Below are 19,239 nucleotides of genomic sequence, written 5' to 3'. Positions count from 1 at the left end.
TTAAGAACTCCAAATAATTAGGTCAGTGGTGAAATTCACTTGCTCAGCAGGTGACTGGCCGGTTTCCTAGGAGACGAGCATCTTAATCAGATCATGCAAACCCAGAGTGGTCACTTTCTTATCACGCCCGCACTGGAACAAAGCAAACTTTGCTACTCAAAAAAGAAAAAATGGATTATTTTAGCCCTTGAATTGTAAGTAAAATTGTTATGCGTGATTGATAGAATTTTATGCTTTGTTAAAACTTAACTTACGCATAATGTAACAATTATTAAAGAAGTTATTAAAAATATACACTTGTTTCAAAATGTTCATGTATATTTACTAGTTATCTATTTGTAAGAAAAATAAATTATTTAATGATATTGTATTTTTAACATTGATAGCAACTGGTGAAGAAAAAATCCTCTGTGTCAGATGGCCTTTGATGCAAAAATATTTTCCTGAAAGACATAGATTCAGCACAAAAAAAAAAACAACAATAAACGCATGGACAGGAAAAAGGAGTGGACAATTCAAATACGATATGGACAGGAGAAAATGCACAATTAATTTACATTCCTACATTCTACAAGTTTGAAATAGTGGATTCCTATACTAGAGAAATTTAGAAGTGATTATTATTAATAATGATGTGGAATATACTTAAGAAAAACATTTGAACTATCCCTTCCCCCCGCTGATTGCATTCAATAATTAAGATTCCTTAATGAAAGTGACATGAATACTCTAAAACATTAGTAAGAGGAACAAGATGATTTTCCAAAATTATTAAATTCATTGTATTGAAATGATGGAAATTAAAACAAATACAGGAATTGTGTTGTACTTCTATGATTGAAGGCTAATCATTTGCCATGCAAGTTGAATGCGTGTCCAACGTTGGTCCGATGTTGGCGATACGATTACTAAATATAGGCCTTTACATGTACCTTTACAACGTTGACCCAACGTTGGCCTTTCTGTTACAATGCGACATACATCGTTGGCCCAATGTTGGCCCTACAATTACATGATTACATTACAGTGTTGGGCCAACATTGCGCCAACATGTTGGGCCAACAAAGGGCCACAGTGCACTTAGACATTGCGCCAACGTTGTTTGCCAATGTTGGGCCAACAAAGTGTGTTACGTTGGACCAACGTTGTCCCAACGTATGCATGCTATCTGGGATGAAATCCGGTTTCCGACAATGGACCGGACTTATGTAGACAGTGTTATTTGTGGATCAGATATTCTATAACGACATCTGTAGAAAGATACAGATCGGAAAATAGGCAAAACCTATTGGTACATGTACCCTCTCCTTGAATTTGTCCTTATGGCTATACAATTTTGTTTGTCAATGTGTGAGAAAAATATTGTATATAACAGAAATTCATGAACAGTTAGGGAATGAAAACAAGAGGCCCATCGGCTAAAACGCTCACCTGTGTCAATACGGCATTGTCATTCTTCATTGCAGATTTTTTTTCCTATGTATATATATGCATATTCTAGCCCTATCCTACTCCCAGATGTCATATTTTAATCAAACTTAAATCTAAACTTCTTCCATATTCATGGCTTTGCTGTTCTTTAGAGGAAGATGTTTAAAAGCATGTCCCACTCTACCCAAAAGGGGGGGGGGGCATGATTTGAACATACTTGAACTTGAATCTTACACTCTCTAGGATGCTTCTGTATCAATATGACTAGTAATGGCTTTGTTATACTTGAAAAAAAATTAAAGATTTTTTTCATATATGTTCCTATGTAAAAACATTGATCCCCCATTTTGCCCCACCTAGCCCTGGGGTTATGATTTGGACAAATTTAAATCTTACACTACCCGAGGATGCTTCCACATTAATATGACTAGAAATGGCTTTGATATTCTTGAGAAAAAGATTTTTTAAGATTTTTTCCCCTATATATTCCTATGTAAATCTTGATCCCCCATTTTGTTCCACCCTATCCCTTGGGGTCATGATTTGAACATCTACACTACCTGAGGATGCTTTCTTTTCAATATGACTTGTCATGGCATAGTTGTTCTTGACAAGAAGATTTTTAACTTTTCTGGCCCAATGGTTCTTGAGGAGAAGACTTTTAAATGATTACATCAAATTTTCACTAATTCCTAATTGTCTTCCCTTGAAAGAGGGTGTGGCCATTCCTTTGAATAAACTTGAATCCCCTTCATCCAAGGATATGTTGTGGAAAGTTTGGTTGAAATTGGCCCAGTGGTTTTTGAGAAGAAGTCAACAATGTGAAGTTTACAGATGGGCGCCAGACAAAATGTGATCAGAAAAGCTCACTTTCAGCTCAGGTAAGCTAAAAAACTGTTGCATAATCATTTTGACAACACATTGCTACCATGGTCGTAAGGGGGGGGGGCTGTGCCCCCCTTCCCCCCCCCCCAATAATTTTGCTGATATATAGAACATATAGAACATGTAGAAAACATAGCTACATGTACTATATGCTAATAATAATGTCTGATGACTTTTTTTTGCTTGTCAAAACAAGCTTTGAAGAAAGTTCAGTCTACACTGCTACATGTAAAATGATGTTTCAATTAATTTGAGAAGATGAGTTATTCCTTTTTGATTAATCATAAGGAATATGTCTTTTACATACCATTACCAGTCAGGGGTGAGACTGAAATCAGTCATTTTTAAAATGACGATTTTCAGTCATAAAATAAAATTTTTATTATGACTTAAACTCGTCATTTTTAAGAAAATGACGAAAAACAGTCATAAAAATTTAGAGTGTTTCTAGAATACCGGGTTACCTCTCTTTGAAAAATGTTAGATCCACCAACCGAAAAAAGGACAAAAAACATCGTAAACAAACTTCATTTGTCTAATACAGTTGACTACAATACTGGTTATGTTGACAGTACAAATTTCCCAAGCAAAAATAAGAGTGGAAGAGTTATTTGTCAATTTATTTGCATTAAATAGGAATGAAGACGAAAATGGCGATATTCCGTCTTTTTTCAGAATGGAGGGTCTGGGCGCACTGAAATATCTCGCTTGTTTTACGGGGCGCACTACTTTTTTATGGCTTTAACTTTTCGTCGAGACTTTTCTCTACAAGTACGTATTCTTCCAGACGGTGTACTATATGTTTTTATAGGGCTAAAAGCCGTGTGAAAATGGCGAATAAGTTCTACCAAAATTCGACATTTTACCGCTAAATAATAACTTTCACCTTCCATGTTGATGTTCTAACGCACGTGGTCGGCAGTAATTAGTGACCCGGATGAAATGAATCTTGCGTAAACACTCTTCTTTCAGCGGTGAATTCAAATTTCGCTTTCATGTAACCAGGATAGAAGAATTAAGTTGAAAAAGAAAATATGACGATAGTAAGTCATATTGACAAAAATGACGAAAATACGTAGTTAGTAAATATGATGATTATCTATCATTTTTCAGAAATGACGGATTTCAGTCTCACCCCTGACTGATTACCCATGATATTTATTTGTGAGCTTTACAGCTTTGTAACAGTTCTATAAAACATTTGAAACCTTAACCTCTTCCCAAGTCAAGGCAAATCACTGTACAGTAAAACTCACCTAAACATATCTTGTTTATAAGGAATGTCAGTTTATATTAGGTAACTTTTCTGAATCCCATAGAAGACTTTTTACTATACATGTAATCCTTATGCAAAATCACTGTATTAAGAATCTCCGATATAAGGAAGGTCACTGTAATTTCTATTTAGCCAAGTATTGAATACCATTCTGTATCTGTCACTAATTACAAAAAACTATAACTAAGTAATATTTTTTAATAACAACCACTTAAAACACAAAATGTTTTTTTTTCTTGGAAATAGTGCTGACATATACATGTAACTTTGTATTTTAAAAGCTAGCTTACAATAAACATGAATACATATTTATAAATATATCGACTCATAATTATAAATAAGGACAACAAACCATTTTGTATTAAACATTAATCTTAAGTTAACTTAAGTCTTAAATGGAGAAACGATGGGTTATTAATTGATGCAGATCATGCAGACATAAGGAATAATTACCTGACACAGACTGATTTAACTTACTATTAATTAATACAGATTGATAACGATACAGTATCCCGTTAATCAACAGATCAATGCCCAAACAATGTTGTATTATTCCACACAGACTGCTGTAGATAAGAGTTGTTCGTGCTTTCTGACGTGTCTCCTGCAAGCCGAGGAGTCAGCAAAAGCCTTCTCACACACGCTACATTTATAAGGTCTTTCTCCTGTGTGGCGGCGGAAATGTTTCTTCAAGCTGTCCTTGAGAACGAACGTCTTCTCGCAAACCTCGCATCTGTGTGGACGTTCGCCCGAGTGTATCTTCATATGTCTCTGTAGAAAGCCCGAGTCACTGAAAGCCTTGCCACAAATACAGCAAACAAAAGGCTTCACGTCTGAGTGTGTGCGAATATGTTTAGTGACGTATTTTACCTGGTTGAAGGCTTTTCCGCAGATATGGCAGTGATGAGGTTTGTAGTTGGTGTGGGTTCGTTTGTGGATCTGCAGCTGGTGGGCGTAAGTGTAGGCCTGCTCACACTGGTCACATTGGTACGGTTTTATCTGTCCGCCCAAGTGTGTCTGCACATGTCTGTTAAGAGAAGATGACTGAGCAAACGATCGTCCACAATGGTCACAGACGAACGGTTTATCACCAGTATGAATTCTAATGTGTCTCGTCAGATCACTAGAGTGGCTGAAACCTTTGCCGCACTCAGTGCATATGTAAGGTTTATCCCCGGTATGTGCTCTCATGTGACCCTGTAACGTGGACGTCTGGTTAAATGCCTCTCCACATACACTACACATAAAAGGTCTCTCACCTGTATGTATACGGATGTGACCCTCCAGATTTGCCCGGCGATCAAAACACTTTCCACAAATTTCACATTTATATCGGTCTTTATTTCTGTGTTTTCTCATATGACACTGGAAACTGCTTTTGCGAGAGAAGATCTTGGTACAGATTTTACAAATGTAGGTATTGTCTTCTAACAGCCCCTGTGATTGGGCAGACAATTCTTCATGTTTCTGAACATCATCTTCAGCTGTGGTCTGGTTGACCTTAGATACACAATTCATCAAACTATTGGCTCCATCTTCAGATTCTGTCAATTCTCTATTTTGTTTTTCACCTTCACTATCATCACCATTATTTTTACCTTGTGTTTCTTTCACATCTGCACCACTATTGAAACTCTTCCCTTCCTCTTCAAAGTGGTTCTTGGATTGTCCATCTACTTTTTCATCTTCCTCTGCATCATTTTCACTTGACATGTCATGTTCATTTTCATCAGCTTCATCATCATCATCATTTGTCACACAATTATTGATTTTCTCCTTTGAGTCTGTCGACAATTTATCTATCTCTTCTCCCTCTTCACTTGACATATCCTGTTCATCATCATCATTTTCATCATCATCATCAACATGTGCAAGACAATTGCTGATTTTCCCCTTTGAGTCTGTCATTGATTTGTCTACCTCTTCTTCATGTTCAGTGTTGCTTTCTTTGATCTCCTCTGCAGAATCATAAGCATCCTCATCAGATATATGTGCCATCATCCTTTGAATTTTGATGTTTTATAGATTATCTTAACAGTTTTCAGTAGCACCTGCAAAAATATAATTAAACAATTTTGGTATTTAAAAGAATTGGGAATTATACACACAGTTCGCAATAATATTATAATATTCAGTTCAAACTTTAAAAGCACATTTGTCAGTTCTAGTTTATCGTGAAATCACTTGTTTTCATGGGGGGGGGGGGGGGGGGGTTAATACTGAAAATTTTATGCTTTCATGGTATGAAGAAGTCCAAGAATTCATGTCCACCACAAAATGTAAAATTTCATATGAACAACAATTTCAGATATTGATCAAAACACCTTTAACCACAAATCAAATCCCTATGAACCAATATCTTTTCCTCAATACACGAAAATTTAACCCCACAAAAATAAGTGATATAAATACAGTATATATTTTGAAAGAGTTATCCCTCTTGAACTTAGGAAAAAATAAGAAAGGACAAGTGCACTTAAGCAATGGTTAATGGGCCCTTTTCAGTGCCGTATTACTTTTGAATATATTACCAAATTGTTCTCTTTTGGTAATAGTTAAACACAAGTGGATATTTCTAATTAAAATCACGTTAAAACATCACCTATATCAGCACGGATTTGAAACAAATGAAGATTTTTAAATGCCTATAGATACCTTAAATCCGGAAAAGTCGTACCGAACCTATTCGAGTTTCGTTTATTTAAATCAAGGGGAGGAGACATCTAAATCGGACACTTGAACAATCTGATGGTGGATCATTGACAGGCGCGTCTGTCGAATGATACTTCTTGCACTATTCTACCTGAGAAGAAAAATCAAATGAAGTTGTATAGATGCCTGTAGCCATATATCTTCGCTAGCCAAGGGTTTCCGATCCGAAATCTACTCTACAACCCTGTTGTAGAGTAGATTTCGGATCGGAAACCCTTGGCTAGCGAAGATGGTAGCCATAGTGATCAAACTAAGAAATTTGCACACTTGCATTTGAAATAATACAATAAGTATTAACATTAGTTCCTTTAGATATTAAAATGTGGCTCTCAATACCGGTAGCATTGTCCTGCATGAATGTTAAAAATGTTTGACGCTTTTATGTATGATGACATTTTAACGACACTAAACTCTCCTAACCCTCCCGTGTTCCTAAAACCACATACATACAAACTTCTCTATGCGGCACGACTTCGATATAATGATACAAAATGTACATGACTATCTCTTATAGTGAGCACCATTGAGGAATGTTTACTTGGGTAGAACTCACGTGACTACCGGTATTTTAAATAATTTATTCCACGGGTGGGTTCAACATAAGCCATACAGGTAGCTTTCGCTTGCTATAGGAAAAACATTGAACTTTTCATACATTTTTAATATTTTAAGTACAAGCCTAATCTTGTACAAATTTCCTACTTTCACACAAGTTTTATAAATGTATAATGCGCTTTTTGTCATTTGCACAAGTTTGTACAACGTTAGGCTGACAGTAAACAAAAGCTTTGAAATGAATGACCGTCCTCGATTTACTATAGAAAATCACGAATGTTGGCTGACCCCTACCACATTTTATGGCTTTGCTCTTTGTATATTCATGAATTTCAGCGATAATATTTGTTGAATCTTACGGTTTAGATATCAATTAATGATCTGAGATGAAAAAATATGCTTAATTTGATTCTTCATTTTTTCACATTTTTCCGGGGCCCTTAAGTGCACTCGTTCTTTTCAGTTACCACTCTCTACCTTTTGTAGGTATGATTTTTGAAATACCATATGCAGGTATTTTACAGAGTTATCCCTCTTGAACTTAGAAAATTAAGAAATTTTCAGTTTCTGCTCTCTAACTTTTGTAGGGATGTATGTAAAAGGTTGAAATACCATATGCAGGTATTTTACCAGGTCGATTTCGAATACAAATTCAAAATTAAGTATTGCATTTGAAATTTGGGCTGCTTGCGGGGGCATTCATAGGGATAACGTTGCATCTAGTTTAGATAAGTGAAACCTGCTTATTGAACATGGCCGTAGGAACTGTGGAGGGGGGGATGCCCCACCCAATAATTTTGCCAATATATAGATTACTATAGTCATAGATACTATATGCCTGTGCCCCTATAGATACTATATGCCTGTGCCCCCTCAATAAAATTGTCTGATGACCTTTTTTTTTTTTTGCTTGTCAAGGAATTTTTGGTAGTTGATTGATGACCTTTTTTTCTTCCTTTTTTTTTTTGCTTGCCCTCAACTGTCAACTGATAATGTATGGTTGCCCCCCCCCCCCCCCCCCCCCACTGAATTTGCTTCCTATGGGCCTGTTGAGAGTCTGTGACAATCATTGCCACTGCTTGACTGCCACACATGTTTATGGGACAGGTACATTGCCAGGCAGCAAGTAGTATTAGCTTGGTTAGTTTTATACGTGACATTTTGGGATGCATCCTAACAGTCTTATAATTTTAACATAGTCCCAACATGGACATCAGAATGCCAAATTTCAATTTCATAGAGGGTTCCTGGAACCTTTGATAGGTAAATGAAGTAGTAAGAGTTAGCAGGAGTGAAATAAATGGATAATTTAAGGATACCATGCCTTATAGGCAGAGGAATGCATATGAATATTTAATTGTGAGAAATAAACAAGCATTCTGAGAGTATTGCATTAGCAATACTAGTCCCCTACCGGCAAGTGTAATCTGGTTCCCGTTAAGAATTGAAAATGCCATAATTCCGTCAAAAATCAATGAAACGGGACGAAATGCAAACTTGATCTATAACTAATCAAGGTAAAGTCACATACCAAAAATCAGCTCAATATCTGAAAGCGTTTAGAAGAAAATTGCGGAAAACCTCTAAAAATTGAAAAGGCCGTAATTCCGTCAAAAATCAATGAAGCGGAACGAAATGCAAACTTGATCTGTAACTCATCAAGATACACTCACATACCAAAAATCAGCTCAATATCTGCTAGCGTTTAGGTAAAAAGTGCGGAAAACCAAGTGGGACAGACTGACAGACAGACAGAGGGACAGACAGACAGACAGACAGACGGACAGACAGACAGACAGACAGACGGATGGACAGACGGACGGACAGACTCAGAGGAAACCTATAGTCCCCTCCGGTTTCACCGGTAGGGGACTAAAAATGTACCATAAACATGTAACAAAAAAAATGTTGCCAGGGATCCATGCTATTTTCTGGTAGGTTTCTGTCTAAACATTCCTTCCCAGAGAATAAGTTTTTGCAGCTATTGATAAACACTACAGATGTGTCACAAAGAAGTGCTTTTTTTAAGGTAGACCTACATAATGGATAACATGCAGTGTCAAAGCGAATTCTGCTAGAAATTTGCTTTAAACAGACGAAGAGACCACAATCAATATTCTGTAATATTATACTTTGTAAATTAGTTGAATCTGATTCGTGGAAAAACATTATTTAAAAAACACTATCACCCGCTGAATGATGAAGCCACACCCTCCAGCATAGCAAGAGTCAACATTGCTTGATGATGGGTGATATTCCAAAAAATAGTGACTGCGCAGAATTTATGCGCACAAGGTTTACTGTTATAGTGAGGGCAGTGAGCTCTAATGACAACACCTTGGGGAAGATAAAATTCGGACTGTGCACATTCATCCAAAGAAATTTTTTTCCGTAGTAACCTCTGGACCCACAATCAGGGTTCAACATTCGCGCTCGTCACTTCGTCATTTCCATCCCGGAATGATTTTTGACGACCTGATTTTCAGTCTGGCTCGCCCAAATGATGACCTGGGACAAGTTGGGAATATTCAATAATGTTTAATATTTTAAAATAAACTTCATAAAATATCTGTTGGCTGTTATCTTTGTTTGATAAAATACTGGAAGACAGGTTTTGGCATTCCAAAAATATCTGGTTTACATTTTATAATACAAAAGCATAACTTCTGTTATCTTAACAAATTTTAAACAATTGCACATTTTTGTTTCATTTGATATTTGTTCGGGCGACCTGAAATTCATTCGGGCAACCTGAAATCAGTACAAAGGTTGCCCAAATGGCGAGTCCAAATTTTGACAAGTGTCAAACCCTGCACAATGCAACGCTTATTCAGGGTTCGACACTCGTCAAAATTGTTCTCGCCATTTGGGCAACCTTGGTTAGTTGGTACTGTTAGGTTGTTAGGTTGCCCGAATGAATTAACCAGGTGTGATGTTTACAGTCACTCACCAGGACACTCAACATGGCTGTCCAGGGCTCGACATTAACTTTTTTTCCTACTTGTCCATTCGGACAAGTGACCAAGACATTTACTGGTCCAAACTTCAACTTCACTTGTCCGAAAAATTTTCAATAAAGATCTAATACTGTTAACTGAAAAACTAAAAATAAAGTCCATTACATCTGCATGATGTTATTTACAAATACAACAAACACATAAAATAAAATTTTATCTAGACTTTCTGTCCTGACAACATAAATGCTGTCAACATAAAACAGAATCCAAACTTCGTCAGTTCCATGCCTTTGCAGTAGTATGCAATTAGTGAACTTCGAGTGTACTCAATTACATAGCGATCTATATCAGGATCAAAGTTCGGTTTGTATGTACTTTTTCCGTCTTAAAGTACCGGCAAACTTTCAACAGTCGTTCTTTTAAATATTTAGAGACTTCTTTACATAAAAATGCACTTGTTCAATCGGACAAGTGCCCAACAACATTCACTTGTCCATATTTTTTTTTCACTGGTAACGGACAAGTGGACAAGTGTTAATGTCGAGCCCTGCTGTCTAGCAGCAGAAAAAGGAACATCAGAAAGTTGTGGGGGAAATGCTATATGTTACAATAATGATCCTTACTCTTTATATTTAAGGTGATTGTTGACTAGGTTGACATATTTTATATCTCAAATAATGCTTAATTTAAGATTTTGATAAAAATTGCATCAGCTGATTGATCGAGCAAAGATTTGGCAGAAAGAAAAATCCATGCAGCTGCAATTTGAAAGGGTCGGTCAGGTTACAGAAAACAATGTTTTCAAGGACTTATGAAGTTTATTTTAAAATATTAAACATTATTGAATATTCCCAACTTGTCCCAAGTCATCATTTGGGCGAGCCAGACTGAAAATCAGGTCGTCAAAAATCATCCCGAAATGGAAATGACGAGGTGATGAGCGCGAATGTTGAACAACAAAAGTTCACATAAACTCACCTTTGATTTAAGAATATTGCATACAGATACAGTAGTAGATTAAATGTTCTTTGTTAAAATTTCGCACTTTTCAAACTTCCATTATTAAAAATTCAGCTAATATACGACATCATGTGACGTCACAGTCAAGACGTTCCAAATGTCCCGTGCGTTTTGAAGAGGCGGATCTTGAACAACTGCGCTCGCCCCAACGGTCGCACCCCCAACATACTAATAGTAACTATGTATTTGTATAAAACATTCAGTAATAATAAAATAAATATTGCATATATAGTTGAGTGTGACATTGAAAATTTTCACCCCTCAAAAAGCATTGTAAATCTCGTCTAGCCTCGGTTAACAATGGTTTAATTTTCAATGTTACACTCAACTACATGCAATATTTAGGGAAGTTTCTAGTATGCCGGTCCCCAGAATCACGCGATTGCGCATGAGCAGTTATTTCCCTTGCCGTTGCTATGCAGAATGTAAACAAACCGCCATTTTCCCCTCGCTTCAACAAAACGCATTCGATCGAGTGATTAGGGTTAGGGTATATTGTTTTAAGATTGGAACTGTTTTATAAATCCACTCTTAAATCTTCCTGATTTTGGGCTAATTCATGTAATTTTTGCTTACAAAAGGCACTGCCAAGTGCCTTTTGTGACCAAAAACTTGCATGAATCAGCCTAATGTCGAACCATGCCGATATACCATCTTATAGGAGTAAAGCATGAAACATGCAAAACTTAAACAAACCGTTAATTAAATATGGCATTGTATGCGATCTACGGATTAGGGTTAGTGTATATATAGCTCGGATATTGTAACTGTTTTATATTCACCCATGCTCGCATCTATATCACTTTGGGCTTATTCATCATATGCAATTTTTGCTTACAAAGAACCGGAAGAACAGGAAAGTTTTGCGAAACTTGGATGAATTAGCCTTGGTCTAATGTTGAAACATGCCCGATATTGTGCGCTAAGTTTTGGCAAGTAATTGGTAAAAGCGACTTACCATTTACTTAAGCTCGATATCCTAACCTCCTAATGTCCATATTCAGAATATTTTTCTTTCAAATCAATGGTGATGTACAATTCAATCAACCAATTACTAGTAATTAGTTATCACTTGTTAAATCCCTGCATTTCTCACAAAAAATCTCGCAATTTTAGTAGCATTTCACTTTGAGTCCTATCAGCTATACTTCTTCATCAGTCTTCATTACGTCAAAACACAAGTGACGCACGTCATGAATATTTATGAGATTACGTCAAAAACTGATCATGTGGCCACATTCCTAAACAACGCAAAATGGAGTTTTATCTACTAAACAAGTACGTTATTTTACGAAACCTTTTAATTCTCATTTAAAAAACTGTGTTTAAAAACCAGTTTTTTAAACCCAATTTTTCACAAGGAACACGATTTTTGGCTCAATTTTTCGATTTGTGGCCTTTTTTATCGATTTTGTCGATCGCTCACGCGATCGTATTATATTGTACACCGCCTTCGGCGGCACCTATTTTAGCGCCATATTTATAGGGACCGGTATACTAGAAGTATTCCCAATATTTATATAATATATACCTTGGGCTTGGCATTTGCTGTATCCTCTCATCTGTTTCTGCATACACATCCTGACATCTTATACGCTTCGTTCATAACTGAAATCTGTAGTCAGACTCAATGCCCGTGAATTAATAGAGGGCGGAGCCCTCTCACGGGCCCGAAGGGCCCGTGAGAGCGAAGCTCTCCCTATAGGTAACACGTATGTATGTAAAATATACTGAATTCTATTGTAAGCTATAATTTTATTACAATACCTATGGAACTGAGAACCTTGTCGCCAATATGGCGTCCATAGTCTTTTCCATCTTGAATCTCGCGACTAATTCCCGCATTAACGAGATGCTGGAGAATCGTAATTTTAATTCCAATCCTGCGTTAATGAAGTTTTATCAATTCTAATAATCAAAAACACCCTTATGGTACACATCCTTGTTACTTTCGTTTTCAACTAACTTGCTCTCGATCGTCATAGACCTGACATGTGACGTCATTCATTGATGAATCAGCGGAAACTGTTGCATTTTTAACAACCTGTAATAATTGATATTTCATATGCGTACTCTCTTTTTAAAAACAGATTTATTCATCTTTTAATAAACCTTACTATATTTTGGTGAAACAAAAAAAACTCAGTTTAACGAATTCCAGTGACGTCACTGTCTAGAATGCGTACTACGCACTATGGAGGGGCGGATCTTTCTGTGGCCGTTTCACCAGACTTTAGGGAAAAGAAACAACTCTAATTTATTTGTTAATAAAATTTATTAATTACGAATGTCTTCAGGATTATTTTCAATACACATACTAGAAATATAAGATTTTTTGTGACATAGTATAATTTTTCTATTGAATAACAGGCCCGTAGGAAGCAATTTCAGTTTTTTTTTTTATTATTTGGGGGGGGGGGGGGCACAGCCATACATTTTCAGTTGAGGGGGCACTATTAATCATAAATTCCTTGACAAGCAAAAAAAAAAAAAAAAAAAAAGGTCAGCACACGTTTTTATTGAGGGGGCACAAACATATAGTAGCTATGTTTTCTATAGTAATCTATATATCGACGAAAATTATTGGGGGGGGGGACGCCCCCCGTGCCCCCCCCCCCCGATTCCTATGGCCATGAATAATACATTAAAAAAAATGTTTTAGTGGTAAAAAGCATGAAAAAGCTTTACTGAATTCTGGTATGAACTCAGGAAGGGGGGAAGGGGTATGCATTTTAATTTTAAAATTTTTTTTCTTAATTTTATTTTTTTTAATTTATTTATTACATGTATTTATTTATTCATTCATTCATTCTTGTCTTTGATTGCTTGCTTGTTCCTTTATACATTTACCGGTGGAGGCCTGTGTTTCATTTTTGTTGTGAATATTTTTTCTCAAAAGATTTAATTTTTAAGTGTTAAATTTCAGTTTTGTGAAGCTCACCATCAAAAGAAAAATCTTTGGACATGTCGGAAGCTCAAACTACCACATCAAACACATGTTCCATTTATACATGTGGATACGTTTCAACGGATAAAATAAAATGATTTCTAATTTTTATTTTAAAAAGTACTTTTAAAAATATAGAACTGAAAATGTATTCAGCCAGTTGGAACCTATGGTGGACTATGATAGTGTATAAGTCCAAAATCATGAGAAAAACTATTAAGTTAAACAATACATAACCATATGAGAAAAAGTAAGTTAAACAATACAGGAGGGATGGCAAAATACATGACATATATGAATAAAGTTTCATGTTCTCTTGGCTTAACCCCCCCCCCCCCCAAAAAAAAAACCGAATCTTCATTTGACATTACCCATGCTAATCCATGTAAAGAGTTCAAAGTTGTTGAGTAGTGCTAAAATATCTTTTTTTTAAAAGCTTCCATATATGATCCATTTTATTATGTTGTGGATAGGGATGTCACAAAACATCAATTACTGATGCAGAGGAGGGGGGGGGGGGGTTCGATACATTGATAAATATTCTATTCGATACTTCCCAGAAATGTATCCTATTATTCACAAATTTTGGTTTTAAAATTCTAATAGTTTTCGCTTAAACAATTTAATATCTGGAAAAAAAAAACTTTTATTGAGTTAAATTCGTTTTTCCAGATATTAAAAAGAAAAAAAATATCTTGCTTTTATGTTAGTTTTAGAAAGCACTAACGACTATTCGAATCAGATTAGTTTTTTTTAAAAAATGCAGAAACGTTAAATTCACTCTACATTTTTCCATTAAAATTAAGAAAATAATTCTCAGAAATTTTGCGATGCTGATACTTTCAGCTCTCACGATACACAGTCCTAGTGTTGGTCAGATGATCAGCTTCCAAGTGTCCTGATAACCAAGGAGTCAGATCAGCTTTCTGTAGTTTGGGTCCCAAGTTCAACTTCCGATGTAGTCCCTGACAATTGTCCTTATTTGTATTTGATGTCATAACCATGCATTGGAAGTAAAAGATGGGAATTAAATGACTTGATGTTTCTGGATTGGGGTTTTTAATCAAGTCGTGAAAGATAAAGAAATGATGCTCATGCAAGCTCACGTATAATTGTTGGACAGATACATATAGATGAAAAAGTTAACGTTTAAGAGTTCTTGGGCCTGGGTAGGTTGAATCCTTGACTGGCGACACTGGTCCAGTGCACACTCTTTCCCCGTTATGCTATTTGATTTTGAGTGCTCTGGCCAAGCAATTCATGATGAAATATCTTAGTAAAAGTTTTCCAGATTTATAAAACCAAATACTCTTAAATTTCTTTGTTTGAAATAAAAAATATTTGAGGTAAGAGAACTTAATTAGAGTTTTTTCAAAGGGCTGAGGTTTTTGTTATGACTTGCAACTTGATTTTAACACTGATTTATCATTAAACAATAAAATGTAGAAATGTTCACTTGATGGCTCCGCCCTCACCAACGGTCGCACCGTCTTACATATTATCTTAACACATCAAGGACATTTAACTTAACAGTTTTGTTTAAATTGTTGAAAGAGTACTGACCCTACGCACACTGAAGTAATCTCAAAAATATTACAAAATTGGAAGAAAAAAAATTAGTCTCCTCACAAAGAAAAATATTTTTTTGCTTCTCGATCTCGATTTTAGTGAGCAGTAGCATAATTCATTATTAATATTTTCCCTTTAACATGCTTGATATAAGATTTAATACTGATACGATACTTTCATGGTTGTTTTTTGGTATTATCAGTAATTCGAGTAAGCTCTTACACAGACAATTTTCTGCTTGAAACAACTTATCGGGTTCGTTATGCAAATTCAGGGAAACTCAAATTAGTTGACGTGCGAGGAAACATGTTTCAGGTATACTGGTGTTTAGTATTTATATATGCAAGTGTTTTATACACGCTTAGAGAGAAGAAGCTGTTACATGTATCCAAGAATTTATTTAATAATAAATAAATTATAAAATTTAAGTATATCAGCATATACTGTAGGTCCCTGCATCCAGCACAAACGAATGTATGTTAGTCCGAAATATCTGACGTTTTCCTGGCTTTTTTAACGATTTTGATATTTTATGTGCCAGGAAAACGTCAGAACCGGCGCCATTACGAAAACTGGAAATTTTGCAGTCTTCAATCGGAGCTGATTTTCGATACTTGCGATATTGAATTAAATGCCGAATTTACAATTTAGGCCAAAAAAAATAATAGTCTTGTTTCCTGCTACCAGCTTGAAAAAAATAGGGTAGGTAGGTAGGAAAATTATTTTATTTTATTTTTTCATTTTATTTTTTTCTGATGGCATTTTTTGGATATGAACTAATACAAGATCAAATTAAACATGTCACATGTCAATATTGTCTTTTAAAATTAAATTTCATGTCTTTTTTTATGCACAACTCAAGGGTATTTTATGAAAGTCCATATTTTAAAACAAGAATTTTATGAAATGCTTGTTTTGTGTTAACACTGAAACCGATTATGGCGACAAAACCATGAAATACCAGAAATTCCCGATTTTTTTTCTTCCAAAACTTAAAAAAACTTTAGGGTCAGGTGCAAAAAAATAGGGTAGGTCGGGTAGCAGGAAACAAGACTATTTTTTTTTTGGCCTTATCAATAGCACAATGTTCTAATACTCACCAATATCGATGAGAAGGAAATATCAGTCTACATTTCGATATAGGTCTTGCAAGATTTTAAAATGCACGAATTGAAAACAAAACTCGAGGGTCTGATAAAATGTTTTCACCGGACTGTATATTTTATAAACAAACCATAAAAACGATGTTGATGAGTACTAAAGGCATTGTTCTATATATAAGTTGTGAATTCAGCATTTAATTCGGTTCGCAAGTATCGAATCAAAATCAACCCGAAAATGCCGCCTCCATTTTCCAGTTTTCATAATGGCGCCGGTTCTGACGTTTTCCTGGCACGTAAAATATCAAAATCATGAAAAAAGCCTGGAAAACGTCAGATATTTCGGACTAAATGTATGTTTGTTCACGTTAAAGTTAAAAACGGTACATCCCATAGGGGCTTGTCTTCTGGATTGTTAAATGTAAAATAATTTTTGGACTCTAAAGCATTAATTTATTTTGTTGTCATTGTTCTGTCCCCTACAGTGATGATTTTCCTAAATGTTGATGCATTTGTCAGTTGTCAACACACGTTTAATCAACAGAAAACGGATACAATTTCTTCGATTTGGAGCTCATTTCTCTGAATTGACCTCGGAAGAATGGAAGTTTACATGGTCGAAGACTAAAATATAAAATCATAACATTTAATTCTGCAGCTAGCTACATGTGTATATGGCTAAATCAAGAGATTGTGCCGGACCTTTATTTAGGTCCCTGATGTATCTACATGAGCCAGATGTTTTTTTTTACATATAACTACCTCCCATCCACCCCCTTCCATATAGTAGTAGTATTAGACAAGTATATAATTGATAAAAATGCCAGTTTCAAAACTTATAACTACATGTAGTATACTGAATGAATTTATCAATTACACATTTAAAATTAAACACATTATAAATGTATTTAAATGAAATATAATTTAATTTTCTTACATTAAGTTACAAGAACGAAGCATAGATATGTGATAGATTGGCATTTCTTTCATTTCTGAATCAGCATTAATTTCAAAGAAATTCAACTGTGTCAAGATTTTTTTTTATCCCCTCTCAATAATAGTAAAAATTTTTAATTTTAATAAGAATTAAAGTAATGCTCTTATGCCAGTTATGGGTATGTAAGTTAATGGGCGAGTTTGTATGAATTGGAAGTAAAATATCGGAACCAGTATGCTTTTTTTTTTTATTGCAGAGGGTTATGCTCTGCTTTGAGGAGCCCTTGTTTAACTCAATAACTGGACCTTCCCTGTGGTCTTGGTCTCACTCTATTATTTCATGCTAATGTACTTCAGGCTCCCTGGCCATAAAGTTTAGACTATCTCACATTATTTTGATCTCGGTCTCACTTTTACAAAAGGAATAAATCAGGGCTGAACATTAACCAAGGTACGTCCAACTGACTTAGACTAGTAAAAGTTTGGTCTGGTCTAGTCCATTTTGCATCAAGGTAGCCTAAGTGGTCTTATAAAAACTACAGGATTTCTAAACAGTTGATTTTCAGTTTCGGCTCTCTAACTTTTGTAGGGATGTATGTATAAGGTTGAAATTGCATATGCAGGAATATTACCAGAAAAGTTCGAATTTGGTCTTGGTCTGATGATTTTTGGCAGAGTGCAGTTGATTCAGTCAAGTGTGCTTTCTGTTGTATTGATGTGTTACATTGGGTTTCATTCTCATTTTTAGACCCTAGTGAAAAAATAAAATAATCACGAAGATTTATTTTTGGAAATTAAATATTACTTGTTGTAGTAGACAATAGTTTACAAATCATGAGACATTTATATACACTTTTATAGTATAAATATAGTTTGTCATTTGTTTAGGTAGAAGTATACTTGAATTCGACTCAGGTTAATCTTTACCCAGAGTTATCCTTTCTTAATCCTACTAGGTCATTTATTTAACTGTTGTGCTGTAAATGCATTACCAGACCTAAAACTAAAGTGAGTTCAAATATGATTTATCTCCCTTTCTGATATTTTTCTTCATTAAAAAGAATTTATATGATAATATGGTATTTTAATATTTTTTTTTTTGAAAAATCATTTAAAATAGCTGAACTCCTTACACAGGTACATATAAAGAAAATGAGCATTTCAACTGTGCTGTTTAGTAATATGTTACCTAAACAGATCTCAGAGTTCACGATTTACAGTTATTGAAATTTTATCACTTTTCAGGTCACCTGAGTCACTCAGGTGACCTATTGCTATCCGTTTTCGTCCGTCGGCATGCGTCTTGCATTAACATTTGAACATTTTTAGCTTCTTCTCTGAAACCGCTTGACCAATTTCAACCAAATTTGGCATATAGCATCTATAGGTGAAGGGGAATATGAATTATGAATTTCATGGTCCCTGTCCCCCTGAGGCCTGAGGGATGGGGCTAAAACCACAAAAATTAATGCAATCTTTAAAAATCTTCTTCTTTACTCCTGGAAATCAAGCAGTCAAACTGTTGGCATGAATGTAATAAGCATTGAGCCCTCTACCAAAATTTTGAAATTCATGGCCCCAGGGTCAGGGGTTCAACTTCTGGTGCAAGGGTGGGGCTATATAGATCATATAGTGAAAGTGCATTATTTCTTTGAAAATCTTCTTCTCTGTTCCTGGGTATTAAATAAAGTAGCTAAGTACATACTTATGATGAGCAAGAGTGCCTCTTCCAAATTTGTGAATTTCATGGCCCCAGGGTCAAGGGTTCTGGTGTTAGGACAGGGCTGTATTCAATTTCTGAATCATTATATAGTGAAAATGCATTAATTCTTTGAAAATCTTCTTCTCTGC

The 19,239-nt window shown here is 35.3% G+C and overlaps 1 protein-coding gene across 1 annotated transcript; it reads right to left on the bottom strand.

Annotated features, from left to right (window-relative positions):
* Positions 1–3,833: 3,833 nt before the first annotated feature.
* LOC133179831 (zinc finger protein 501-like) lies at positions 3,834–12,477 on the bottom strand. Its single transcript, XM_061314534.1, has 2 exons — positions 12,368–12,477; positions 3,834–5,643 (listed from the first exon to the last, which is right to left on the bottom strand). Exon 2 carries the CDS (start codon positions 5,591–5,593, stop codon positions 4,142–4,144), a length of 1,452 nt encoding a protein of 483 aa, XP_061170518.1. The 5' UTR covers positions 5,594–5,643; positions 12,368–12,477; the 3' UTR covers positions 3,834–4,141.
* Between the last annotated feature and the right edge of the window lie 6,762 nt (positions 12,478–19,239).

Source organism: Saccostrea echinata, unplaced genomic scaffold (genome assembly GCF_033153115.1).
Source record: "Saccostrea echinata isolate AGI-Se365-2 ecotype Australia unplaced genomic scaffold, CSIRO_AGI_Sech_v1 ptg000005l, whole genome shotgun sequence".
NCBI classification, from domain to species: domain Eukaryota; kingdom Metazoa; phylum Mollusca; class Bivalvia; order Ostreida; family Ostreidae; genus Saccostrea; species Saccostrea echinata.
The sequence above is the reverse complement of the archived record's forward strand: the minus strand, read 5'-3'. Positions and strand labels throughout refer to the sequence as shown.